The 25,263-nt window shown below is 59.0% G+C and overlaps 1 protein-coding gene across 2 annotated transcripts in view; it reads right to left on the bottom strand.

The window, feature by feature from the left end:
* The window catches only part of GPSM1 (G protein signaling modulator 1), a 95,324-nt gene that overhangs the window by 42,806 nt on the left and 27,255 nt on the right, over nt 1–25,263 (bottom strand). For both annotated transcript variants that reach the window (XM_090022033.1, XM_090022032.1), the window contains exons 2-9: nt 22,890–23,111; nt 21,811–21,946; nt 21,008–21,150; nt 18,571–18,694; nt 17,193–17,308; nt 15,828–15,983; nt 13,575–13,683; nt 8,551–8,677 (exon numbers count right to left, since the gene is read on the bottom strand). In XM_090022033.1, the coding sequence (XP_089878159.1) occupies nt 8,551–8,677; nt 13,575–13,683; nt 15,828–15,983; nt 17,193–17,308; nt 18,571–18,694; nt 21,008–21,150; nt 21,811–21,946; nt 22,890–23,111 (1,133 nt within the window). The remainder of the gene's footprint in view (nt 1–8,550; nt 8,678–13,574; nt 13,684–15,827; nt 15,984–17,192; nt 17,309–18,570; nt 18,695–21,007; nt 21,151–21,810; nt 21,947–22,889; nt 23,112–25,263) is intronic.

Genomic DNA, 25,263 nt, shown 5'->3' with positions numbered 1-25,263 from the left:
AAGAGCAGCTCAACACCTAGCAGAGGTAGAAAGGCAGGAAGGAGAAGTGTGGGGTCTGTCCTCTGGCAAGTGCCAGGATCGGACAGGAGCCCAGGCTGATTTCCAGGGCAAAGCTCCCTGGGCAGGGCCTGCTCTTCCTTGGACCGAAAGCAACCAACTGGCTGAGAACTGCGAGGAGCAGGATGGAGCGGCTGCGTGGGGAGAAGGGCACGGTGCACGTTTGCTCGGCCTGGCCGCAAAGCAGGATGCTCCCAGGCACAGAGAGAACAGCATACAGCTGAGAAAACAACCGGAGAGCCTGAACGTTACAGAAAACTCCCCCAAAAATAACCTTTTTCCCATGATAAAAAACATTTCTTTAAAAAGATATACAATATACAACTCTCCGCTCCCTTCTTGCACCAAGAGGCTCCTGCATGCTTCATGTGGCCAGAGATGCTGCCTGGCCGTATCACCTGACTCCTGGATCTTCCAAAACCCGCTCTGACAGCTGAATCGCTGTCTCAAGACAGCTGTATTTCGCTTGTCTGCGGCCCCCCAGAGCCCACGGGGCATTTGCACACGACTCTCCTGGAGTGCAGCCAGCTCTGGGGAGGGCGGCCTGTGCACAGCAAAGGGGAAGCGATGCTAAGTGCTGAACCAGACGAGGCCCTGCCCTGTGGCCGTGAGATCTTTAATAGCCAATTCCTGCCACCCGCCATGAGCAGAGACGGAGCCGAGTCAAAGCCCAGGGAGCCTGGAGCTAAGTTGGAGGCCAGCTCTGAGAATCACGGCTTCCAGGAGGCCTGCCTCTGGGCCAAGCCAAGGGCCAAGATGTGACCACGCTCTGAAATCAGGTTTCACTGCCAAGGCAGGAGTCTCGGGGTGGTGAGCAATGCCACGGGCCGGACCACACCTGCTGCATTGCTTCAGAGCAAGGTCTGGTGCAGCTCGAGGACCCTTGCCCTAGGACGGCACGGAGGGAGGGATGGGAGCCCACCGCGGGGAGCGCAGTGCATCGTGCACTGTGATTATCAGCTCGGGGGAATAAGCAGCATATCAAAGGGAAGCAGAGTGGCTGCTCAGCGGTGACATGCTGTAATTAACCCAGCCAGCATCTCCAAGAGCTAAACAAGCATAATTAAGGCAGCTGCGTGCTCCAGACTGACTCAGGGACCAAGATAAATAGCAGCTCATCCGAGCCATCAAAGTCTCCGCGGCTCAAACGCCCGCGACCAAAGCAGCTGAAGAGAAGGGAGTCGGGGCCCTTGCTCTGTCCTCTGGGCATTGGCTTCCCGCGTGCTCTGCCAGGCCTGCTACCAGCTGGGCCCCTTCCAGCTACGGAGCAGAGAGCTGCATTATTTATAAAGGCTTCAGAGTGATAAGGAACAGAGACACGTGCTCCGTGGGGCTGCAAGAGGATCTCTGGGACCAAACAGGGCTGGGAGACCACGTCAACGTGGCCGGGGCATGGAGAGCAGTGCTGGACTCTGCACTGCAACCCAGCAGCTGTCATCAGGGCTCCCAGATCTCTGCCCGGAGCCAGATGCACGTGTCTGACCCTTGCATGCGTCCTCTGCCAGTGCAGACCCGTCTGTGGCGGGCACAGACACGTGCATGCCACACTGAACCGCATGGTTCATCATGGCTACGAACATCACAACCACGGCCACTTCCCACGCCCTGGCGGTGCAAAGAAACCGTGTGCTCGCAGCAAAGCACGGAGCCAGAGCCAATCTACAGCCAGCAGCCCGGATGCCAGAGGAGAGGAGAACAAGTCCTTCCCACGCCCAGCCGGGACGGGTTCTGCCGGTTCCAACGCCGGCCGGAGCTTTGTCAACATTAAATACGTAAATAAAATAAAGTCACGGGCTCTTCCCAAAATGAGAGGCCTGTGAGGCCACGTGCATGCAGGTGCCACAGGGCACCCAAAGAGCACTGTCCCACGTCTCAGGCCACGTGCACACATCTGCACATGCACACATCTGTGCCAGGGGCTGGCACGTGAGGCATCATCTCCCTCGGGTGCATGGATCCCCGACAGCGGAAGACAAACGGAGCCGCGTCCTCCGGCGTCCTGACGAACAAACACGTCGGCTTTGCTAGCTCGGGGCCGTCTCTCCTCTTCCTGAAGCCTCCTCCTGCCCCGACTCGCTGTGCTGTATGCTTCTGTCAGAAAGGATCCTCGTGCAAAAACAGATGCCACCAAAGCTGGGTCCAGGCAGACTCAGAGCGTGGATTTCAGTGAAGCGTTCGACAACGCAGGGCACACGCGCGACAGCCACGCAGCCAACCCCGAGCGAGCGCCCCAAGAACTTGCGCTGAAACTGGAACGACTCTCGATAAGGGACGTCAGCCCCAGAGACGCTGGGAGCGCGCCGGTAGTTTGACGGCTGTGCAGTAGACTACGAGTGCCCAGGATGGGGGGGTCACGAGCAGGTTCCTGCTTCCCCGGCTGGCGGAGGGGGAAGGTCGCCTGCCCTCGCTTTCCCAGAATAAATGAAGGTTCATTAAACCCTAATTTGTCACGCATGAGTCAAGAGGGATGGTCCGTAGGCTCCCTCCTGCTGGGTCAGGAGCTGCTCTGCTGAAGTCGGAGGAGTTTCACTGAGCAAAAGCAGGCTACGGCCCCGGGGGGGGCATGCCCACCCCAGCTGAGCCCAAAACAGACCATTTTATTAGCTTTGCACATGCGGCTTGTTAACCCTGAAGCCCCCAGGGCTGAAGCCATCGGCTATCATAGCTCGTGCCCGACCAGGTGAACCCAGGCTTTCTTCCTGCAGGGGTGAATAGGACAAATTCCAAAGTGCTTGGGAAATAATGGGCGGTATCCGCAGTCGGGGAACATACGAGGCCCCAGTCAGTATCCCTGAGACTTATCTGGGCATCCATGCCCCTCTCAGAGAGGCCAGGGCAGGACGGAGCCCCAGCGTGCGCGGCGCTTGCCCCAGCTGCCGGCTGGGAAAGGGGATGCTGCGGCTGAAAAACGAGGGCGCAGGCACGTTCGTAGACTCAGGCTGCAAAGAGGAGAGACTGCACCCCAGAGGGCTGTGCCAGGGAAGGGGCTGCCTAGACAACCCACCCCCACCGTACGGGAGCACCGGGGCATCTAGGACTTCGGTCTGGAGCAGGGACTGGTTTTTCTCCGGTGAGCGTGCAGCGCCTAGCGCAAGGGGGCCTGAGGTCACCGGTAGGAGGATGGATGAATAGGAAGCGAGTAGCAGCTCCGTACCCATTCACGAAGGGGGGGGGCAGTTAAGGGTCCTTCCCTGCCCGTCGAGCCTGAGACGTGCTTTTGTATTGCTGGCCTGAGGGGCGGGGAGGGGGCGCACGCCCCTACCACCCTGCTGCCAGGGGAGGGCACTTAGCTGCTGGGCAGGCACGTTCAGGGCGGCACACAGCTGGTGCAAAAGCAGCATCAGCTCCAAGTCAGCATTTGCTAAGGAGACGTGCCAGGACCCCTCCGAGCTGGCTGCCATCTCTCCGTGTCTCTGCTTTCTCAGTGCAACTGAGCCTCTTCCCCCCAGCCGTCCGCCCAGCTGGCAGCTCCCCCGAGCCAGGCCAGCTTCCCCTGGGAGAAGACAGCCAAGAAGGGCCTGAGCGTGCAAGGGCTCCAGGCGCTGCTCTGTTTCGTGTGCATGAATGCATGCACGCAGGAAGCATGGCCCTGGCCCAGCCGTGGGGGTACTATCGCAGGAGCCAGGCACTCACAGGCTCTGGTTTGGCACTCAGACTGGAGCCCCTCGGTCACTCCCCTTCGGTCTGCAAGGGAGATCCAACTCATACGGCCCCCGGCGTGCTGCAGGTGCCGGTTAATGCCCGGGAAGTGCCACACACCGCCTCAGACGCACCCACGCAGCCCAGGTAAGCGCAGCCTAAAAGAGGCGCCTCCAGCAGGCAGGCTGGTGCCAGCCTTTCCCTGCCCTGCGAGCTCTCAGCCAGCGCACGCCACCCCCACCTCCGCTCGCTCCCGGGAGCAACGAGGACATATTTGGCTGCGCATGCTTGGGCGCCTGGCCCGCATCCCAGCGCAGGACAATGCTTTCCATTGTGGGTCTCACGCGGCAGCTCCTTATTTGCTCAGCAGGTTCCTTTCGTTCTCACCAGCAACAAATCCTTCCCAGAGAGGGGCACAAGGCTGAGCTCTGGGGCGTCCTAAGGGACCCTGCAGCTGGGGGATAAGAGCACCTCTGAGTCTGAAGGCACCAGAGAAGGGAGTCGTTAGCCAGCCCAGTCATCTCAACTGCACGCAGGAGAGTCGCACGCAGCCTGGCTCCCTCCCCAGACGTGCACGGGCTCCGACAGCTCCACGTCACAGGGCACCCAAGCAACAGGCCAGCATGCCTCGTCCACTGGATCCTAGTGCAGCAGGATCCTAGCAAGATCCCTCTCCACTGGATCCTAGTGCAGCAAGATCCTTCTCCACTGGATCCCATCCTAGCCAGGTGGTAGGGCAGGAGGGAGAAGCGACAAGGAGGCTCGGCCGTAGGAGCCTGGATGCGAGCTACTGCAGCGCGCGGGAGGCTTGTCCAGGAGAAGCCTGCACAGATCTGGGGCATGCGGGAGCCTCCATCCTGTTACGCGTGACGTCAGGCAGAAGGCAGGGAAGAGATGCACCTTACAGACTAATTAAATCACAGCTTGCATAAGCCCAAGCTCCCTTCCTCAGATGCTGGGGATGGACAGAGCAAGCTAGCAAACAGAGTAAGGTGAAGGCAGAAAACAGGGAAGGGAGGGGACAGCGCTGGCAAACAAATAACACGCTCATAGGGACAAGGGGACACAAGAGCGAAGGCAGGCAGTGGGATAAGAATGAAGCCAGATGCAGATTTTTTTTTTTTAATTAATATATGTGCGTTCCAGATCGAATCAGCCAAATCGGGTCCAAATCACATCAACAGGGCAGAACTCAATCATCCCAAAAACCGTGTCGACTGAGCAGGCAGAACTCCACCGCTCTAAACACCACGTATGACGCTACAACCAGCGAGCATCCTCCATCCCAGCCCCTCACCCAGGGACTTCAGGTGCTCCCAGATCTGCTGGCAGGCATCCTATGTGCAGGCCCAAGCCTGGAGGTCTTGGGATTCGGATGCCCCGGCTTGATCTTAGCCCACAAGAGGCCGAGACGCTTGATCTGAGCCGAAAGTGGTGCTTGCTCCAACTTGGGGGTCTTCAAACAGAGGCTGGATAATCACCTAGCCGGGGACATATGACCCCAGCACTCACTCCTGCCCAGGGCACGGGGTCGGACTCGATGATCTGCTCGGGTCCCTTCCGACCCGACCTGCTATGAAAGTATGAAAGGCCAAGATGCAGCAGACTGAGCACCGGAGGATCAATGTCCCACGCCTGTCTCTGCTACCGCCCCGCCGCGCGACCTCAGGCAAGTCGCTCGGTTTCTCTCCGTCTCAGTTTCCCCATCCACGAAACAGGGGGACTCCGACCCTTGGCAAAGGCTGCGAGGCCGACGGCGGGGAAGCGCGCGGTGCTGCTCACTGGGCTGGAACAAGCCCAAGGCCCTTGCGCCGAGTCTCATGAGAAGAGTTTCTCTGGCCGCGCTTCCCCTTTCCCATCGCTCGCTGATCTTGGAGGGCACACCGAGCCCACCCAGCTCCTCCTCGAGCCGCGACGGGGATACGTTCCCGTTCGGCGAGAGGGCAGAGCGAGCGATGCACCGGTCTCTGCCGGCCCTACACCCCCTCTGGGGCGAGGGGCAGCCTCTCCCGGGGGCGACGCGCTGCTGAAGCCTGCTTCGCGCACCCGGCTGACACAGCCCTTCCCTTGCTCTGCTTTGGGAGCGCCCCCATCCCCCATCGCCGCGTTTCTGTTTGTTGCTCCAAGCTCAGCGCGTTCCTCCTCCGTGACAAGGTCGTTGCTTTCACAAGACTTCAGCAGAGTCGCCCCGCTCTTGTGGCCTCCAGCAGCCCCGTGCTCGCGGAGTATCAGTTAGATCACAAAGAGCCCAGATCAGATCACATCAAAGCCTTTCCCCCCACGCTATGCCAGGCCCGACGAGTAGATGCAAAAAATAACCAGCAGAACGGGCTGGGGTTTTGCACCGAGCGTCTATCCGCTGAGGCTGACATGCATGATGCACGCGAGGGGCCTGGAAGTCGCATCCCTCTGCATCGCGCGGGGATGTTTCTAGCGCTGCTCGCCCACAGCCCCCGCCGGCTTCAGCATCCAGATGAATCGGCAGCTGTGAAATCACCGTAACCAGGAGCAGGGCGGAGAAGAGGAAAGGGCAGAGGGTTTGATTTACCGACACCCGACGGCAGGGCTCTCTCTCACCCGCTTCCCCTTGCAGAGCCAGCTGCTCCCCCGCTGCTATCCGTAATAAATAGCAATGCTTTTATTATTTAATAGGCACGTCAGCGGGTCCCAAAGTGCCCTGGAACCACTAAATGAGCCTGAGCGAGCCCCCGAGAGCAAAGTCATTAGTAACCTCCTCTGTGCACCAACTGCACGTGGAAGCAGGGGGGTGGTCTAAGAGCCAAGGAGGGAACCCAGGGTCCTGGCTACGATCCCTGCACTCGCAGTACAAGGCAGTCCTTCCTGTCCTCTGACGCCCGTACCGCTACTCTGGCGCGCGCGCACACGCAGGAAGCCCAAACAGAGCGCAGTTGTGCATAGCGCAATCATCGTTTACTCTACCAGCTCTGGGCATTACCTTGCAGGGAAAGGTTATTCTTCCCCAGCTTTAACACACATTAACCGGCCTCGTTTTAAAGAGGTTTCTACGGCTGCCTATACACAGCCACGTTTACTAACACCGACAAACCCCCTCAGAGGAACGGAGCTGTGCAAAACTCATGCATCCAAAGACAAGAAGCAGAGGGCGGGTGGAGAAACTGCCAGCTCTCATCTGGTCTGGGGCTCAAGGGCATGCCTTGAACCCAGGCCGGGTTTGCCAGTCTTTCACCTGAAATGCAGCTAGGTCTGGGGTGGAACCTGACCACAGCTGTTTAGCAGACCCGTGAGCAAAACTCCCCACGGAGCTTGGAAAGGAAGCAACAGGCAGTGCCGCATATCCCCATACAATGCCGTATATAGCTGCAACTATCTTCCTACGCCGGGGCACAGGGCTCACAACCGGGTGAGAAGGCATGGATTTATTCTCATAGTGAAGCTTGCTTGGTCTCAGATAACCGGAGACCCCCTCAGAGCCTCCCTGGCACATCTCACCCGGGCTCCAGCACCACTGACCCGTGCCACAGCCCCCTCCACGTCACGGGACGAGAGTGGGCATTGACCTCCCTCCCGGGCACATCTGGGGAGCCTGGGGCAAGCCCCTCTGAGCATGCCAGGCCATGCTGTGCTAGGAAAGTGTCCGCCGGTCATCTCAGGCCTGGCTCACCCTCCCTGGGAGCAAGGCTCTGTCACCCGGCTCTGGAGAACACGTTGTGCTTGTGCGGAGAACAAGCCTGGCCTTGGCAGCCCGATCGATGGCACCACGGATGAATGAGGTCATTATAACCCATAAAAGCCTTGCACCAGCAGTGCCCCCTGGTTCGTGCCACTCCCTCCATCCCCGGGAACCGGGGACCACGTGGGGCTAGGGGCAGGGCCGAGGGGTGCAGGAGCTGCCTGCCCTTCCCCAGGTCTTGTCTGCAGGAACAACAATTCACCACCATCTCCCCCCAACTCCCTTTGCTCTTGCCAAAAGAAAAAAAGTCTCAACCCTCGACACGCTGGCTGATCTTCCAGTGCTTCGTGTCTTGGGGGGGCGGCCAGTGGATGCTGGGAGGTGAAAGAAGACCCCTCCTGGGCCTGGCGAAGGGCACTGAGGCAGGTCTTTGCTGGCAGCTTCCTCCAGAGGGGAAGCAATGGGTATGAGCATGGTGGGAGGGGAGGTCACATCAGCTCGGGGGGAAGCAAGTGCCAAGCAGAGACGAAGCAGCCAAGCCAGTGTCCAGAGTGACCCCGTCTCCGCTTGCAACCCACACGCCGGCCCGAGGGAAGGAGCTAGGAACAGGGCAGCAGCTACCCAACCGGCTGCTGCCACAGCTGGGATGAGGGGGCAGCCCCGTGGGCCGAGGCTCTGCCTGGCACTGGGATGGCAGCCGGCTCCACGTGGCTCCCAGCTCAGCAGTGGCAGCTCTAGACGGGCAGCTGCATTTCAGCTACTGGCTGCACCTTCAAAATCAACACACTGAGCAAACAGTCCCGCCGGCTTCCTCCTGGCTCCCTGAGCCACCCGCGCAGATGGGTGCACGGTGCCCCGAGCCCAGGCTGCCAACGGAGCGAAAACAAGGACGCAGGCCGGCGAGGCGCGCCCGTGCCAGTAAAGCCGCGTTGAACCGGGGCACGTTCGCAGGACACCACTGTGGCTCGGAGTTAGCAGCTGAGCAGCGTCCGATTTTGGGGGGGCTGGCTGCAGCACCTGCCTCAGAGCAAGGGAGCCCAGACCCCCCCAGCCAGCCACGGAGATTGTCCCAAGGGATAACGTTAACCAGAGCCCCCCAGACAAGCGTGCCTGATCCTCAGCCAGAGGCTGCGCAGGCCCCCGCGGCACAGCGGGGAGCTCCTGCTAGCCGAGGCCATGCCGGGAAGCGAGACAAGCCTTACCTTGCGCTTCGTAGCCAGTGTAGTGACGGGAGCAGTCCCCATCCTCGTCGCCCAGCACCATGCCGAGGGCGGCCTTCAGCTGGGCCATGTTCATGCGAGCCGTCAGCTCCCCGTTCCAGTCCCCGATCTGCAGAGCAAAGGCAACAGGGTGCAATGAAAAGCATTGCAGCATCCCAATGAAAGCGGTTTCCAGCCCCACAGCAGGAGCTGAGTGAGGGGTAGGGTCTCTCCTCCCCGCCAGGCAGCTCGGCCACCTGTCCCCATCGCTGCATTCCCCTGGGCCCCGTGCGGAGCCTGGCCTGGCACGTGGGGCGCTGGAAAGGAGGGGTCAGCATGCTAACCGCAGCCCTGCCGCGGATGCGGGGATGACTTTGGACCTGACAAGCCGACCCACTCTTTGCCATCTTGCCTACGGGCACCGCAGCTCTCCGGGACGGAAGTGGGATCTCATTTCTGCACCAAAGCAGCACATGGACTAGCCTGCGAGGCACTACCACCATCACAGCAGTGATCAGGGGTTCGGTCCCCCCGTTAATCCGGCACAGGAGGCAGGCGGGTGAAGGGTGATAACGCTTCTGTTTCTGCACAGCACCTCGCACAACCGAGGACGCCATCAAGGATGGAGAGATGCTGCAGCGCCGGGGGCCAGGATTAGCGTCTGCAGCAGCCACGTGGCACAGCTCTGTCCCGAGCCGGCTCCGGGCAAGCGCGGGATGCGAACCCCTCGGAGGTCTCTCTTCCCGGCGCTGCCAAACGTGGGTCGCCTGCACCTGCCAACTCGCTCCCCAAGAGCCCAGTGTCCCCGGCGCGGGGACCTGCCTCCCCTCGGGCTGCAGACCAGGCCGGGGAGGAAAAGCCTGGGACTGGCAAAGGGCCCTGACAATCCCAGCCCCCTTGCTTGAAAATTGCCATAGTTACTGAGCACCAGACGGCCGCTCAACGAACCGCTGAACAGACCGTGCATCTGTGTCACAGCTGGGGCGCGCACAGCTCCGGCAATTAAGCAGGGCAGGGATGCGCCAGAATGATTCCCGCCTGGCCCCGTGCCCCGCGTCCGCCGTCCTCCCCGATGGTGATGATATCCAGCAGCACGCTGGCCAGGATCAGGACCTGCTCTGACAACCTGCCAAGCTGGGCGCTCCTGGCTGGACAGGCGGGGGTCCAGGGCCGCTCCTTTGGGACGTGTCACGCCTATTCCTTATGCAAAGGACCGATGCTATGAAAAGTCCTGGCTTCCCACAGAAACGAGGCACAGATACCCCAGCCAGAAACAGTTTGGCTGAGGGACAGATTTCTAGCCATGCCAGGGGGGCTTGGGGGGGACTCACGTCTCCCCTAGACGTTTCTGCGGCCTGCCCTGAGAAAGCCCTAGATGCTGCTCTCTGTTCCCTGCGAAAGAAGAGTCCTGCCAGCAGCTACGTGACAGTGCCACGCATTTGTCCAAAGCTGCCGGCGTTCCCTAAATGCCCTTTAATGCAGGTGAGGTCCCCGCTGCACCAGTACGATGTCATCTTTGCAGCAAGACAGATTGCTCGGTGTCAAACCCTAACGTGCCTAGGTATGCGCGACTTCTGGGCAACTCGTCCAGCCAATACGGACCCAGGGGTCAGTTCAGGGGATAAAATCTTCCAGGGGGGTTGCGTCATTTTGACGAAGACAGCGATCTTGGAAAGGCAAGCCCCTTCCTGCAGTGAAACAGCCTCCGACCGGTTTCCAGCAAGGTTTGCCAAGCGCATGTGAACTGCGCCACCCCCGTGAGCCCCGCTGCCCTTCTGCGCTCCCACCCCAAGCGCCGAGCGGTCCAGGCAAGACCCCCCACGTCCCCCGGGCACGCAGGGGAACAGGCGACGTCTCAGCCTCAAACCTTTATAGAAAACAGCGGTCTCTCTTGGAAGGAGAGACCTTGGCCGTCCCATAGGAGAGGCGTGACCTCCTTGTCAAATGCCTGGCTTTGTGGTTCGCTGAGATAGCCTCCGGGGTCTGAGCCATCTTAAAAACAACATCATCAATCCCCGTGTTATCTGTGACAAGGCGCTGAATGCCCCCGACGGCAGGGAGATCAGACAGCTCCCAGGCAGGCGACGATCCTCCGCCAATTAGTCTAGGCGGCTGCTGCCACGCTCTCAGCGGACCGGCCGAGTTCTGGTCAGGCCCCGAGTCCTTCAGACGCTCCACGAAAGGCTTCGCCGACTGCCACCAGTTTCGGGGTTTCTTAGAGGACCAGGTCCCCTCAGACGGAGGCGTTCTGCCAAGAGACAGCGCCGAGACACGCAGCAAAATCTGCTCGGAGTGGCTTACATGCTGGCCTCTCCTTGGGCTGAGCTTGGCCTGCTTTCTTTGGGGTCCCAACCCCCTGGGGAGCCATGGCTTTGCCCCCCTCTCAAGGCGATCTCCAGTCCAGGGGGTGAGGACTGCCTGTTTTCATGCCCGAAGTGGAGGGCACAGGACTTCTCCTGCCTTGGCCCCTGGCACAGCTGCATGGAGCTTGTCCTTTGCCAAGGGGCTGTGCTGCCTCCCACGACAGGCCCAGGAGAGAGGACTCAAGGCAGCGCTGCGCTCACCATTGTGCTACGGGGCAGGGAGCAGGAAGGCAGGGGGCAGGGCAGGCTGATTGATCTGGACCCCATCAACCAAAAACCATGCACGGGGCTGCATCACCCTCAGCTCTGTGCTTCCTGCTCCCGGCGACCTCCTCCACCTGGGCGCAGACCCACGACCCCGAATCCCGACCCCGGGCCTGCATGACTGCCGCTTCTGTGCTAGCAAAACCCCTTCATCTCCCAGACGCTGCCCTCAACTTCCCAGCTAGTGGCACGAGGGGCAGAGGGCAGAGGCAGGGGTCTCAGGGGCAGCAGCATGCGCCAGGCTCTCTTCCGCCATGACCGGACCAAGCTGCGTCCGAAACCAGCCGATCCCTACAGAAGATGCTATGCAGCAATGGCCAAGGCTAGGAACAAACCCCGGCCCTACAGAGAGGGGTTCTCAACACCACTCCCGATTTAACAGCGTGGTGGGGGGGAGACAATCAGCCACCTGCCATGAGTAACCCGCTCCCGACACCACCCTGTAATCAGCCTCATCCACCCTAATGCGAGCAGCATTGTGAATCCCCAAAAGGCTTCCCCTCCACCCCCAGCAGCAGCCGGAGCTCCTATTGTTCCTGTCTTCCCATCCCCTCTCATCTGCAGTGCCAGCAGCTGAGCCTCCATCTGGCTCTGAGTAATCAGACCCGCACTAGCAGGCTCCAAACCGAAAGCCGAGAAGTTAATTTGTCCTACAATGCACGGGGCTGACGAGCAGCTTTTCCTCTGAATGGCTGACAAGTATAATTAAGTGCATAATTGGGCTGGCATGTTAGCCCTTCCCCAAGACTTAGCTACGCTAATAGATGAGGGCAAGAGAATGCACTAAGCGCTTACAAATGGTGGTTTCCATTACAGTGCTTTAAAAGGGCAATTTCCTTGTGGGGGATATTAAAGAGGCCAGGGCTAATTTCCTTATAACAAACCGTACAGGTCCGCTCCAAAGCGTGCTGGCTGTCTCCCTGGCTGAGCTACCTGAAAAGCCTCGGGCCTTGTGTAGATTAGACAAGTCGCATGCATGTCACCAAGCCTATTATTAGCATCGATCTGGTTTCATTAGTGCAAAGCCCAAATGGGGAGAGGCTGCAAGCAGCACCACCCTCGATGATGCTGATCTGGATGAAATCGGGACCATTACATCCCTATACGAAAGGTTTAACCCTGGTTGCGTACGTCTTCATGGGGGGGTTCACACTGATGTTGCTAGATATAGGAAACAAGCAAGGGCATTGCAAGACCCTTGGCAGCCCCCGTCTCAGGCCACAAGCCAATTCAGAGGCTGAAACTCCACTGCCATCATCTGTTCAGTCTGCCCAGGTCTGAAGGGGACCACTGTTTTTAGCCGAGGAAAAGGCTTTGGCCACATTCTTGGGCTGGCACTGGGTCAGCAGCCGTTTCTTGCTGCTGGTTTTCTTTCAAGCCTCAAGAAGCAGCTTCTACAAGTGCAGAGCTGCACTCAAGCCATGTGAGCGAAGCCTTTTTCTGGCCTTTCCATGTTGTTCAGAGACAAGGAAGACTTTGTTAAATTTGGCTTCGAAAAGCAAGTCAAAGCCTGGCCTGCCTGCTGCCCCACTCCGCTGGATTTCTGTCCCAAACCCTGGCCGCGAGCCTCGGCAGAACTGGCTTCTGTGGGGCTCCCCAGGACTTTCAGACCAGAAAAGCCTTGTTGGGGTGGGGGGAATTATTTGGGCCCACCTACCCACAAGCACCAAGACAAGTGGCCGAAACAGGGCAGAAAATTCCTAAATATCCCGGGTTCTAGACCATGAAGTGATCCACTACAGCAGAAAGGGGGGAGCTCTACTAAGAGGTTTCCCCACCCCCCCTGCAACCTGCTCTTTCTCCTAACGATGGCTTGGGAAGCTGCCGGCAGCAAGCAAAGCAGCAGCTCGAGCTCACTTATAATGTCTGACCACATAGGAGCAGGAGGGTGAAGCCAGCAGCGAATCTTTCAGGCCCTTGGACCCATGAGACGGCACCAGCCCCGAGTCAGGCACTCGCAGTTCTCAGCCAAAAAAATCACCACCCCCGACCGCCCCTGCTCCAGTTGCTGGTGTTTTACTAGGAGGTTGGACCCATGTGTTTCTAGGAGGACGAGACCCATCAATGCAGAGCAGCTTAGAGATGCCCCTCTTGTCTCTGTCTCAGCAATCACCGCCCAGGCATCAGGCTGAGAGCGCCCCAGGGCTGAGCTATCCAGTTACAGTGAATACGAGATAAAGATTGAGACGCAGCCTGCGGGTCCCCCAGGAAGGAGAGATTTTCCAGCTTTCCTCTGCAAATCCTAAAGATAGCCTTTCAACAACACGCATGACGGATGCTTTCAGTACCAATAACTGCCGGAAAACGGGCAATTCCAGCAGCGGAGCCGACTGGCATAATAAATGGCTTCCTCCTGGCCAGGAGGTCTAGCTGCCTCTGATCTGCGCTGGCTCATCTTACCTCTTGGGATATTGCAAGATGTTTCTGTGCAAAGTGCAGGGCTTGCTCGTGGTTCCCCAGGGAGATGTAGGCATTTCCGAGACTCCAGCAGGCTCTTCCTTCTCCCACTCTGCAAAACAGGAAACCAGCATCCAGAACAGCTCAGCAGAAGAAAGCCACCAACACTTTCGGGGCCTTACTGGCCTCTAGGGTCACCCCTGACAGCAGCTCGAGGGGAGAAACCCCTCTTCCCCCCTCACCGGCTTCCCAAGGAGCAAGGTTCAACTTTGCCAGAGCCTTGCTCTCATCTCAGTGCTGCATTTGGAGAGCAAGTTCTCACTCGTCTGCTCTCCAAGCTGCCCCAAAGGCTTCTGGCCAGAGATACCCGACGTTTCCTTGCCCTCCAAGCCAGGGTAAGCAGTCCTGGGAAGCAGGGGGGCAGGAAACCAGCACTGAGAGGCACGTGCAACAGGGAGGCAGGTAGCCAGGGGCTGAACCAGGCTGCGGGGCATCCACAGGCCAGTGGAGCCCACCTAGTCTCAGTTAAGCCTCCCCCTGCGAGCAGCCCCTCCATGCCCCCCGACTGCGGGTGCAGGAATCCTGCATGGCCGGCAATCACTTTGGCCCTCCCACGCAAACTGTGCGCAGCCCCGCACACTCGTTTTGGGCACGTGCCGTGGGTGTATAAGGAACCCCTAAAGCATTTGCTTCAGTGCTGCTGGTTTTAACCTGAACGGCTGGGAGTGCTCCCCACACAGCGCCCACCACCTCCTGCGGGCACGACCGTCCCCCTTCACTGCAAAGTACCAGCCAGCTGCGGGCAGCAGCACCCGATGCAAGAGGACTTCTGTTCCTGCCTGGGCACAGCTTCCATTTTAAGGTCTCTGCTCCATCTAGTGGCAAGAGCTGGAGGATCCCAGAGGCTCATGCTCTGCAGCGGGGGGCAGTTGTCAGCATTTTCACAACAGAATTAGCCCCAAAGCCCTATCTCGATGCACCTGTGTTGTCCTCCCAGAAGCACAAAGTTGCTCCCGAAGCACAGCTGAGTTTGCCATCCAGTCTAGGTTTCGGGGACAGATCCCAGCGCTCACTAGGGAAAGCAGTCCCTAACACCGCATCCCGTGCGGTCCTTCCATCACGTCTCTAGGGACCACGCCACAGACGGACAGACTGGAGAGATTTCAACAAGGAAGTCATCCCCAGCTCACTTTCTCTGTCCCCTTCTTCCCTTCTCGCCCAAAACACTCACGCTGCACTACAAACAATTACCCCAGCCAAGAAAATCTGAGTTTTCTCTTCTCTGAAACAGGACTCCAGAGGCAAGAAGAGGGATAAAAACTCACCCACAGGAGTCGAGAGCAAAGCACAGAGTCCTGATCTCCCCAGTCGCCGCTCTAACAACTAGCTGAAAAGGCCCAGGTGTCTGCAATCATGTTCAACTGCAGCCCCTGGTTTCGGCCGTGCAGCTCAGGACTGACTTCCAGAAAGGGCCCAGCACCTGCTGTGTCCCTGGCATCACATGGACCACAAATGTTCAGCCCTGATGAAGGCTGAAAGCGGCTTGGACTGGCCATCCCTGAGACGGGGTGCTTGAACTCACTGCCCACACTGCACAAATGTGCCCAGGCCATCCGACGACACGAGAGGCCACTCAGCTCTACCCCACTCTTGGCTGGCTACTTCCTCATCTGTCCTGGGAGTCTCACTTCTTCTAGCCAATTCTCCTGGCTTCCCTTGCATCTTCTGCCACGTGCTAAGCTGCACCTCCAGCTGCCTGCATCTATCTGAAGTTGAAAGCGGGTCATTTGGGCAGAGCCCCGGACTAGCTCAGTTAATGAGATGCAAGAAACCGGGAGCCTGGCATGCAAATATTCAGGCGGATGGATAAAGCTTTGTGCTGGGCAGGGACAAAACATATAACAGAGGTAGAGGTGATCACACAGGGAAGAGGATGCCTGGCCCCGGCTGTGCCAGGTGACAGCACACATCCCCGCGCGGCGCTTCTCATCGCATCAGCAGGGATCTTCCAGCAGCATCTCAGAGCTCCTGCTGCGTGGGGCTGTTCAGTCCAGCCCCTCTCAGTGGGAGGCTATTTCTGTTCCCCTGCAAGTGCCCAAGATGAGGGCACCGGGATCAGCAGCAGCCACAGCAGAGACAGAGCAATGACCGCAATGAACCTTCTTGAACGTCTCCGCATTGCAGCAGAGGCTCATACTTTTTATGGGCAAGAGCCTACGTCCGCCACGCTCACAAAGTACCAGCCCAGCCCCTCACCTGTCGCCCAGCTCCTGTGCAATCAGCAGGTGCTTTAGATGGTACTCGATGGCTCTCTCGTACTCCTGGAGCAGTGTGTAGGTGTTTCCAAGGCTGTAGCAAGCCTGAGCTTCTACCGCTTGGTCTTTCAATTGCCTGGACAGCTGGAGGGTTTTCCTGCACGAAGACACAGCAGGTTCACGGTGGGCGCATCTGCAAGCTGGCAGAAAAGGCTAGAAGGGCCTGCGTTATGCCAAAAAACACCCCCTGTAAAAGTTTGCTGATGCCTGCCCTTTTCGCCTCCTCTGCGCCCCTTGGAGAAGGGGGCCCTGTGACTCCGGGGCCCTGGCAGATATTACAGTTAGGGTACAATTAACCTGTTAATCACTCCATAAATAGTAAACCTGCCACACATCCAGGATATCAAAATACATTAATATTTAATTAGTATTAAAATGATATATTACTTATATCAACAATGCAACAAAATAAGAAACCAGCTACAAAAACATTCCACAAATTACACGGAACATTTCTATGGCTGGTTTCCATCGCACCTTAAATTTGTTCAAGTGGCTTCTGGGTTTTAAACCTATTCCTGAAGGAAGACTATTCCCCTCCCAGAGTGGGCAGCACCGCTTTATAATGGAAGAGGCGCTCCTGGCACCGCAGCCTGGCTTTGGGGGGACTCTGCGGAGAGGCAAAGTTTAGTCTCCGATCCAGTCAGTCCTCACTCTCTCTATCAAGACAGTCCCCAGCAAACGCTAGTTTCTGGGAGGTGGAAATCAACCATCAGGAACTGCGGTTACTCCCGGGGAAGGTTAAACCCAAAGGAAGGAGGATGACCTGCTCATTCCTCCCTCTGTGCTTGTAAACCAGGCACATGCCTGGTTTAAGGCAGGCTCTCGGCCCAGTCCCTGCCATAGCCGCTCAGCCCCTTGCATCACCCTGCGCTGCTCACCACTGAAACTACCCATCGCTGCCTACGCCAATCCAACCTAGATGCAACCCTGGCAGCTATGAGAGTCCAGAGCAGCCAGGGAGTCATGGCCCAGTGTGAAATGGCAGGAGTGCTCGGGGCACAAGCTCACCCACAGGGACCCGTGCATGGAAGGAGACTTCCTTCCCAGCAGCCCGGAGATGGGAAAGGGGCAGGGATGGCCAGCAGATGGCAATAGGAGGCATTTCGGAGCCCGCTCCCCATGCGCTCTCCCTGAAGCACACGGCAGCTCTTCACACACATGTACTTGTGGCTCATACTTGAGCCGTGGCAACTGAAGCCTGTGGATTCACTGCGGCAGATTGCAACCTCCCAGCCTGCTGGCTCTGCCCGGGCAGAACGCGTGGAGCTGGGTCCCTGCTCCCCGCAGGCAGCCGGGCACTTACTTGTAGTACTCTGCCGAGATGTCGAACCTGCTGAGGAAGATGTGCGCATTGCCCAGGTTGCTGTACGCTCTCCTCTCGGCCGCCTTGTCCCCAAACTCCTTGGCGATGGCGAGGCGCTGAAAGGGTCACACACAGATCCATGAGAACGGGCCCGTCACCAACCCAGCAGCCGCGGCTTCTGCGACGCATGCCCATCAGCACCCTCTCTCTGGGGCCCCGATGCTGCCAGGCTCTGGAGCAGGGACAGCAGGAGGTAGGCACCCCCTCTGTGGTTGTGCACAGCACATTAAGTGCTAGGCTGAATGCAGAGCCCAATGCCACCAGTGACCCGATGCAATCGGGCAACTGGTTGCAAAGACCCAGGAGGGCTTGTATCGCCTGAATGCATGCCCGCTGCGTGAAACCATCGCGGGCTGCCTCTTTCCGCCCAGCTCCCACCAAGCCCAGGCCTCGGTTATGCACTAGCTCCCTTCCACCTTCTCCCATCACTGTCCCCTGCCTCTCAGCTGGTCTCCAGGGCTGGGGGCAGCTTCCCAGGCCCCTCTCCTGCAGACCCCAAGCACTGCTGCCCCTGCCTTGCTGCCTGATGCGCTGCTCTGGGATGGAAGCAGGAAGGGGCACGGTGCCCCCGTTGCTCCCCGCAGGTGGGCTGGGCCCGCTCTGTGCCACGAGATGATCCGGGCTATTCAAGGCACTGCCGACATCTGCCACCCTCGACAAAAACATTTGCTCCTGCTCAGAAGCCGTCTCAGCTGCTTAATTAAATACACTGTTGGTCTTAATTAAAATTAAGAACAGGGGAGGGTTGCCAGGTCACGCGCAATGCGCCCAAGGCTTCTGAAGCTCTTTGCAGGAGCAGCTCCGCTCCCAAGCCAAGGACACGCGAGGCTTTCCCGGCAGCCGTGCCAAGTGGCAAGCCCGTGCCCCTCAGCCGGGCAACGGCCGAGACATCTCTGCTCGGGAAGCCTGGTCCCAGCCACGTCCGCCTTTCGCTCCTCGGGGAACCGCTCTGTTTTGTGAGCCCCGGCCCAGCCGGAGAGCCCCCTGCCTGCCCCACCGGGCCGGGAGCGGGGCTGGGCAGCAGTCTCCTCCGGCGGCTGAGCACGCCCGCGCAGCACAATGTAAAACAGACCAGCCCTGTCCTGTTTTGCTCTCCGCTGGCTTATTTATCACCATGGAGACCTCTGCGCCTCTCTCCAGCCCGCACACCGGGCTTTCAGGCTGGGGCTCTCACCGTGGAGGTTGTTTCCTGCTCAGGAAAGCTGGTGGCCCTGGGAGCCGGAAAGTCCCCGCGCCCCAAATGTTGTTGGTCCCACCAAGGGGAGCAAACATCGGCTCGGCCGAGCATCCAGACCCCAAGCCACCAGCCCTCTCCTACCTCTTTGTGGAAAGCGATGGCTTCGCTGAAGTTGCCGAGCAAGTACTGGGTGTTGCCAAGATTGCCGTAAGCACGGCCCTGCGCGGCCCTGTCCCCCAGCTCCTTCACCAGAGACAGGTTTCTCCTGCAGCAAAGCAGAGGGGCACGTCTGATCACACTCAGCCCGAGAGACACAGCGTGAAAGCAAAGGGAGTGGGGGCATCTGCTCCTGGCTGGCCTGGGCAAACCATACATCATCCAAGTCAAGCCCGTGGGTTGCAGGCAGGGGGAGAAAAGCATGCCCCAAGCCAGCCTGGCAGCCACCTTCCAGCACGCAACAAGGTGAGCGAATCAATTTGGAAATGGCACGGGGCTGCCATGAGATGGGCTGCAACGGCTGAGAACTCGGCACCGACAGCCCACGGGGACCCTGCATGCCCTGCCCCAGGCAGAGGGTTTCCCCCACACCGGAGGGGAAGGAAAGTCCCCGCTTGCGGTTCCACGACCAGGTCCGACCCCTCCAGGGGCACGCTCCAGCGCGGGCTGGAGAAACAGCTACTTGCAAAGGGAAGAGGCTGAGCGGGGTGGACTTTGCAGCCTGCCTCATGGGTCGACTTATAGCCCCAGCACCACGAGGGAACGCGTGGGCCTGCGTTGGAATAAAACCTCCCAGAAGGACATTTTTGTTAATAGAGTTATTTGCAAGCACGCAGCCCCTCCTCGTTGCCCGGTGCCTGCAGCCCTGGGGAAAAGCACGCCGGCTGGCGAGACCGTGCGCAGCCAGGGAAGCACTCCCCCGCCAGCGTGCAGGGAGCAGTGGAGGGCTCAGCAGCACATGCCTCTGGTGCACAAGTCTGGCCCATCTTTGCATGTGCTGCCTGGCTGCTTGTTCCCACGCAGCTGCCAGCTGGACCCCGAGGTATTTGGCTGCCATGCTAGGCAGCAGGTGAGCATAACAGTCTGCGTGGCATTTGGGGCTCTCTAATCCTCAGCTGCTGAGCAGACCCAACAGGTTCCACCCCAGAGCAGACACAGCTCCCCCCTTGCAGCCTTTTTGGGAGAGAGAGATGCCAGCCACAGGCACCAACATGCAAAGCTCTGCCTTTGGTCATGCCCTGACTCTGCACGCATGTGGTAGAGCAGCCGTCAACGCACGCAACTCACGACCACGCACAGCAAAGCTCTTGTGCTTAACGGACAAACTCCGGGGGCTCCAGGATGGGTGCTGACTATCGCTGCATCTGCTGCTGCAGCGTGGCTGGCTCCATTTAGAGCCAGCTGTGGAGCCTTCCCTATGCTAAGACCAAGCTCTACGATGCTCTTGTAGCCCTCCTGCATTTCAGCCACCTTGGACTGCGAGGGAACCAGGCTTATTTAGTCTGGAAGAGAGAAGACTGAGGGAGGACTTAATAGCAGCCTTCAGCTCCCTGCAGGGGGGCTGCAAAGAGGATGGAGCTGGGCTGTTCTCAGTGGGGGCAGATGACAGGACAAGGAGCAATGGGCTGAAGTTGCAGCAAGGGAAGGTGAGGTTGGATATTAGGAAAACCATCTCATGAGGATGGTAGTAAAGCTCTGGGACAGGTCACCCAGAGAGGTGGGGGACTCTCCAGCCTTGGAGGTCTTTAAGACCTGGGCAGACAAAGCCTTGGCTGGGATGATGGAGTTGGGGCTGGTCCTGCCTGGAGCAGGGGGTTGGACTAGATGCGACCCCAAGCTCCTTCCCACCCTCCTTGTGTACGATTCTCTGAGGCAGGGGCTGGAAGCGGGGTTTGCAGAGAGATCCTGCCCAGTGAAAGCTAATTCAGCTGGACCTGCATTCCCATCCTGATTTCAGCTTCTCCGGTCTGTGGTAGGGACTCCAAGCAGGACAAAATGGCTCCGTGCCTGGAAGCGAGGGCTGCACACGACTACAGACGCAGAAGGGACGAGGCAGCAGCGTGGTACCATCCCCACAGAGCCTTATTCAAAAGGGCTCCCTTGAGTCTAAAGAAGATCCACACAGACTGCCCATGCTAGGGAAACTGAGGCAATGGCCGGATCTTTAGAGGTGCCGCATCCTTTCCAGTGGGATGCAAAAGGGCTCGATGCGTCTGCCCACGAGGCTGCAAGCAGTTCACCAAAGCTCCTCAAACAGCCCGCAAGAAATCTTCATGCCCTGACTCCCGCCTTCCTCTCTCCCTCCTCAGCAACGGGAAACCTCCTAGCTATTGAGAAAGGGTCCAAACCCTAGTCCCGGCCCAGAGGAGGGTATCATCAGCCTGGCCATCCCCACGCCGCTCCCCAGAGGGGTCCGGAGACCAGCACGGAAACGAAGCAATTAGGGTACCCGTCTAACGGAGCCAGAGCCTGGCTGGGTTTGCTCCGGCGTGAGCCCAGCCTCAAACTCCTGCTGCTGCCGCCAGCTCCGGGCGGTCCCCGCCCTGCCAAGCGAGGAAGGGACGAGCGGGTTGGTACTTACTCGTAATACTCTGAAGCTTTCTGGAGCGTCTCCTTGACTTCCTCAGGCAAGTAGCCTGGGTCTTGGGCCCCGCTCCAAGACAGCTGCTTCCCTTTGGCGTGGTAAACATTGCCAATGTTATACAGCGCTCGGGCTTCCCCTACCTGGAAAGGAAGAGCAAATGTTGCAGGGCAACGGATGTTATGCTCCGCAACACGCCATCTTCCCGCTTTAAGGCAAAGGCAGCAGCCCAAAGCCAGACCACAGCAGCCTCCTCAAGAAGCCCAGCCAGGGAGAGGAGAGGATGCCCAGGGACTGTCCAAAAGGTACAACTGGCAGGCCAAAGAGAGCCCAGGGCGCTGACTGCTATCCCCTGGCAATTCTGCAGGGCTTCTCCCCAATAGAAATTGAAGCACTTCACAGAGGTGCTCAACACCCCTAGCCCCATTTTACAGACGGGGAAACCGAGGCACAGAGCGTCGAGGTGACTTGCCCAAGGTCTTATAGCAGGCAGGACTAAAACCCACGTCCCTCCCCTCTAGACCTGGGATGTGGAGGGAGATGGGGGGCCTCCAGGCTCATCTCTTGGCTGCCTGGTGGTCCTGGTCCAGTTCCTTGGGGAAAAGCAGCCAAGGGGATGACCTCTCACTGCGAGCAGTGGCAGCACCCGCTATCCCACCGTGCTCCTTCCCGACACGCTGCAGCCCTAAACTCGTGTCCCCACGATACGGTCAGTGACAGGCCTCGCTGGTGAAAAGCTGCCCGCCGGACGCAGCCAGACACGCGTGACAGAAGTATTCCCCACCGAACAGTGCCAACTTTACCTTGTCGCCCTGCTCCTGAGATATATCCAGGTGTCTCTGGCAGCACACGATTGCTTCATCAAACTGCCCGAGGATTTTCAACGTGTTCCCGAGGTTGCCGCTGGCCTTGGCCTCTCCGATCCGGTCCCCAATGGTTCTGCAAGAGAAGAGCAACTTTTCCACACACGCTGGAGAGGACCAGCCTTTCCCCAGACCCTCTCAGCTGGGGAGGGCTGGACAGGGCGCCCACGAGACTCATCAGCTCTTCTCCGAGCTGGTACACCGTGATACAACAATCACATGCTTTGCAGGGTGGAGAGGGGCATGTCCAGCCGCCCACGCCCGGGACAGCTCCTGTACCGTGTCTGGAGGAATCTGGGCGCTGGAGCTGCACGGCTCGCCTCTGGCCCCGTGCTCGGATATCACCTCTACGCAGAGAGGGGAAGATTCGCAGGCACAACAATAACTTAACTAGCTGCAGGCAGAGCATACCTAGTTTCTAAAGGGGCCTGCTGGATTAAGAGGGATCCAAGCAGGCTAGGTTTCCAACAGCCCCTGAACTCCCCTCCAACCCCTGACTTCAGCTATCCTGCATGAAGCTGCTACACGTGCAATGCAGCCTTACCCCTGTGCTCACAAACAGGCGCTTACAAGCTGGGTTGGAGCCTACGAAAACCCTGGACCGTGGGGTTCAAATCAGACAGTCCCGAGAAGTGGGGCAGGCTCAGGGATGCTCAACTGGTTCCCACGGCTATTACCGTGACACCTGCCTGGACCCACCGCCCAGAGAACTAGCAAAAGTTAGTCTTGAAAGGTCACGGGCAATGGTAGCCCGGGCTGCACGGATGCCTCCGGACAGGGAGCTCGGCAGAGGGGCCGTAGGCGAAACTGCGAGAAAAGACGACTGATAGCCCACGTGTCTGACCGCCCTGTGATGGTTGCAGCAGCTCCACCCTTCCTGAAGACACTGCTTGCCTGACACCCGAGATCTCTTGTTGGATGTACGCTTCCTGGCCAGGCCCCTTCCCCGCTCACGGGCTCAGATGCCAGCAATCTTGCCATCGATCAAGGCCGCGTTCGTTCAGAGCTGGCGCGCTTACCTGGCTAGCGTGAGGTCGTGCTTGTGGTACTCCAGGGCTTTTGAATACTCCTTTAGATAGAAGTAGGCATTGCCCAGCTGGCTGTAAATGGCACTGAGAGTCTTCAGGTCCTCCGTCCCCACCTGCACAGCTGCTTCGAAGAAGGCTGCCCCCGCTTTGAAGTCTCCGGCCTTGCACAGACGCTCCCCTTCAAGCGCCAGCTCGAGGCAGGACGCCTCCATCCTGTTCAGAGACAAGCAGTCAGGGAGTCAGCTCCGGAGAACTACTTTTTTCACAGATACAGGGTCTGTAAAGGCCTATGCACACACCAAGGGTGGCAGGCTGGAGACGAGGGAGAACCAGACCACCTGCTAGAATGGAAGGGGAAAGGGTTCAACAGCTCCTAAATCACCGAGCCCACGTCCTGTTTTCAAATGCAACTTATGTCTCAAGGGGATTTAGACACCTAAGAGCCATATGTGCAAAAATACTTGGGCTCCCAAATGCAAATCAACGGGCTCGGGATCTGATCAGGTCTCCTCCACACTGCAGCCTCGCAGCCTCTTGGGTGGTTTTGATCGTTTGACCCAAAGTGGGAGCACGCAGGGGAGAAAAAGACTCGCTCCCCCGACAGCCACACGATCCGCAGTTGCACGGGCTAGACAGCTCAGCAGACTTCCCTTCAGGGGTCCGTGGACCCCGTGGAGAACACGTGCAGCAACCCAGCCGTGGCTCTCAGCGCTTCCACGCTGCCCCGACAGCCCCTCGCTTGCAGACGAGGTGCGGGGGCCGAGCTCCTCAGCCCACCCCGCTGCACGCCGCGGAGAAGGGCTGCCTGCACCTGCTTCCCATCATCTTCCTGCCATCAGGTTTTCCACAGCCCTGTTTATGCATCAGCGCCAGGGCCCAGGTCCCACCCGCCGAGCTTCGCGACAGCCAAGGGCTCCCCCGTGCATGGGGAACGGCGCAGTGCTCTTGGCGCAACTTCAGCTACCGTCTGCGGACCACCCTTTGATGCAGGCTGCAGCCGGCCCCGTCCAAAAATAAAGGCAGTGCCGAGCGGTGCTGCGCGGGGGAACAGCTCACCCGCGGCAGGGCTCAGCACGCCAGGGAAGCCGAAGCGCGGTTGCTGCTAACATCCGCCGCTTGTAGTAGCGACGGCACCTGACCGCTCTGCAGATCACGGTTTCCTTTGCACAGCGGGGAGCTTGGCTCTGTGCAACTCAGAGCTGCGTAGCACTGTTCAAGCAAGGATTTTCACACGACTCACAACCCCGACGCTGAAAGCAAGGTCTCCGCTACCGAGGGTTAGCATTAGCGGTGTAGCTGTGTCAGCTATAGGTGTAAGAAAAGTAACACGGCTGCATCCTGACTTGTACTGGCGACTAGAGCCCGTCTACCCATCCAGATGGCATTGCCTGAGGAGGAGGTTTGCACAGACGGGTGAGCTGTCTCAGCAACAAGCCTCCTTTTGCAGGGATCAGCTGCATCTCCACTAGAGAGCAAGCAAACCTGGCTCCCCGGCACCGTTATAGCAGCAAAGCCTTTGTAGCATCACTCAGCCTTCAGAACAGCACGGGCTGCACGCGCTAGCTACAGGGAGCTGCCCGAGGAAAGCCAAGCCCCCGGGCACCAAGTAAGGGACGCCTTCACCCTCGTGCTTCTTAACTTTGTGCAAGCAACCCCCCTGCTCTGCGTTTGGGCTGCAGAAGGGAAACGGCACGATTACAGGCTTCCAGGGGTCTCAGGCACGGGCTGGGCTCCGGCACGGCTGAGGAGCAGACCCGCGGGTCCCTCGGTGCTTCCTGCATCGCAAAGCAGCCACGAGGCAGACCACAGCCACGGGGCCCGTGCTAACAGCCTCCCCGCGCGCTTCACCGGCGCTCGCAGCCTGCCTGCAAGCCGGAGACAGCCCCGTCGCTACAGGGCGTTATTCTCATCCTAGAGAGGGGAAGCCCATGGCAAGTCATTTGGAAACGCTGCACCCGTGACTCCGGAGGAGCCAGCGGGCTCAGTTCAAGCCGACGACCCCCCTGGCAGGCCCAACGACACGAGGATGGTTGCATCCTGTGAAACCTGGCCACGAAAATGGTGCGGGAGGGGGCGGCAACAGCTCAGGGCAGCCCGGGGGCTACAGCGGGCCGTCGCTCCTGGATCTCCATCCACCCGTTCTCCGGCGCGGGGTGGGAGCTGCCTACTACCGCGACGATGCTAGGCGCTTCGAGGTGCGTTGAGGATGCAGATTGTCATCACCCGATCATCGAATTTCTGATGAGTTTTATGACACCAGCGTGTAGCTGCCGTAATCCTCCACCAGCAGCCCCCACCCCATGCAAAGAGCCGAGGCCAACCCCTGGGCTAAGCAGCTCGCCATCGAAGACCAGAAACACATCCA

The sequence above is a fragment of the Crocodylus siamensis genome, chromosome 11 (assembly GCF_052110815.1).
Source record: "Crocodylus siamensis isolate JL-2025a chromosome 11, ASM5211081v1, whole genome shotgun sequence".
Classification (NCBI taxonomy): domain Eukaryota; kingdom Metazoa; phylum Chordata; order Crocodylia; family Crocodylidae; genus Crocodylus; species Crocodylus siamensis.
The sequence above is the reverse complement of the archived record's forward strand: the minus strand, read 5'-3'. Positions and strand labels throughout refer to the sequence as shown.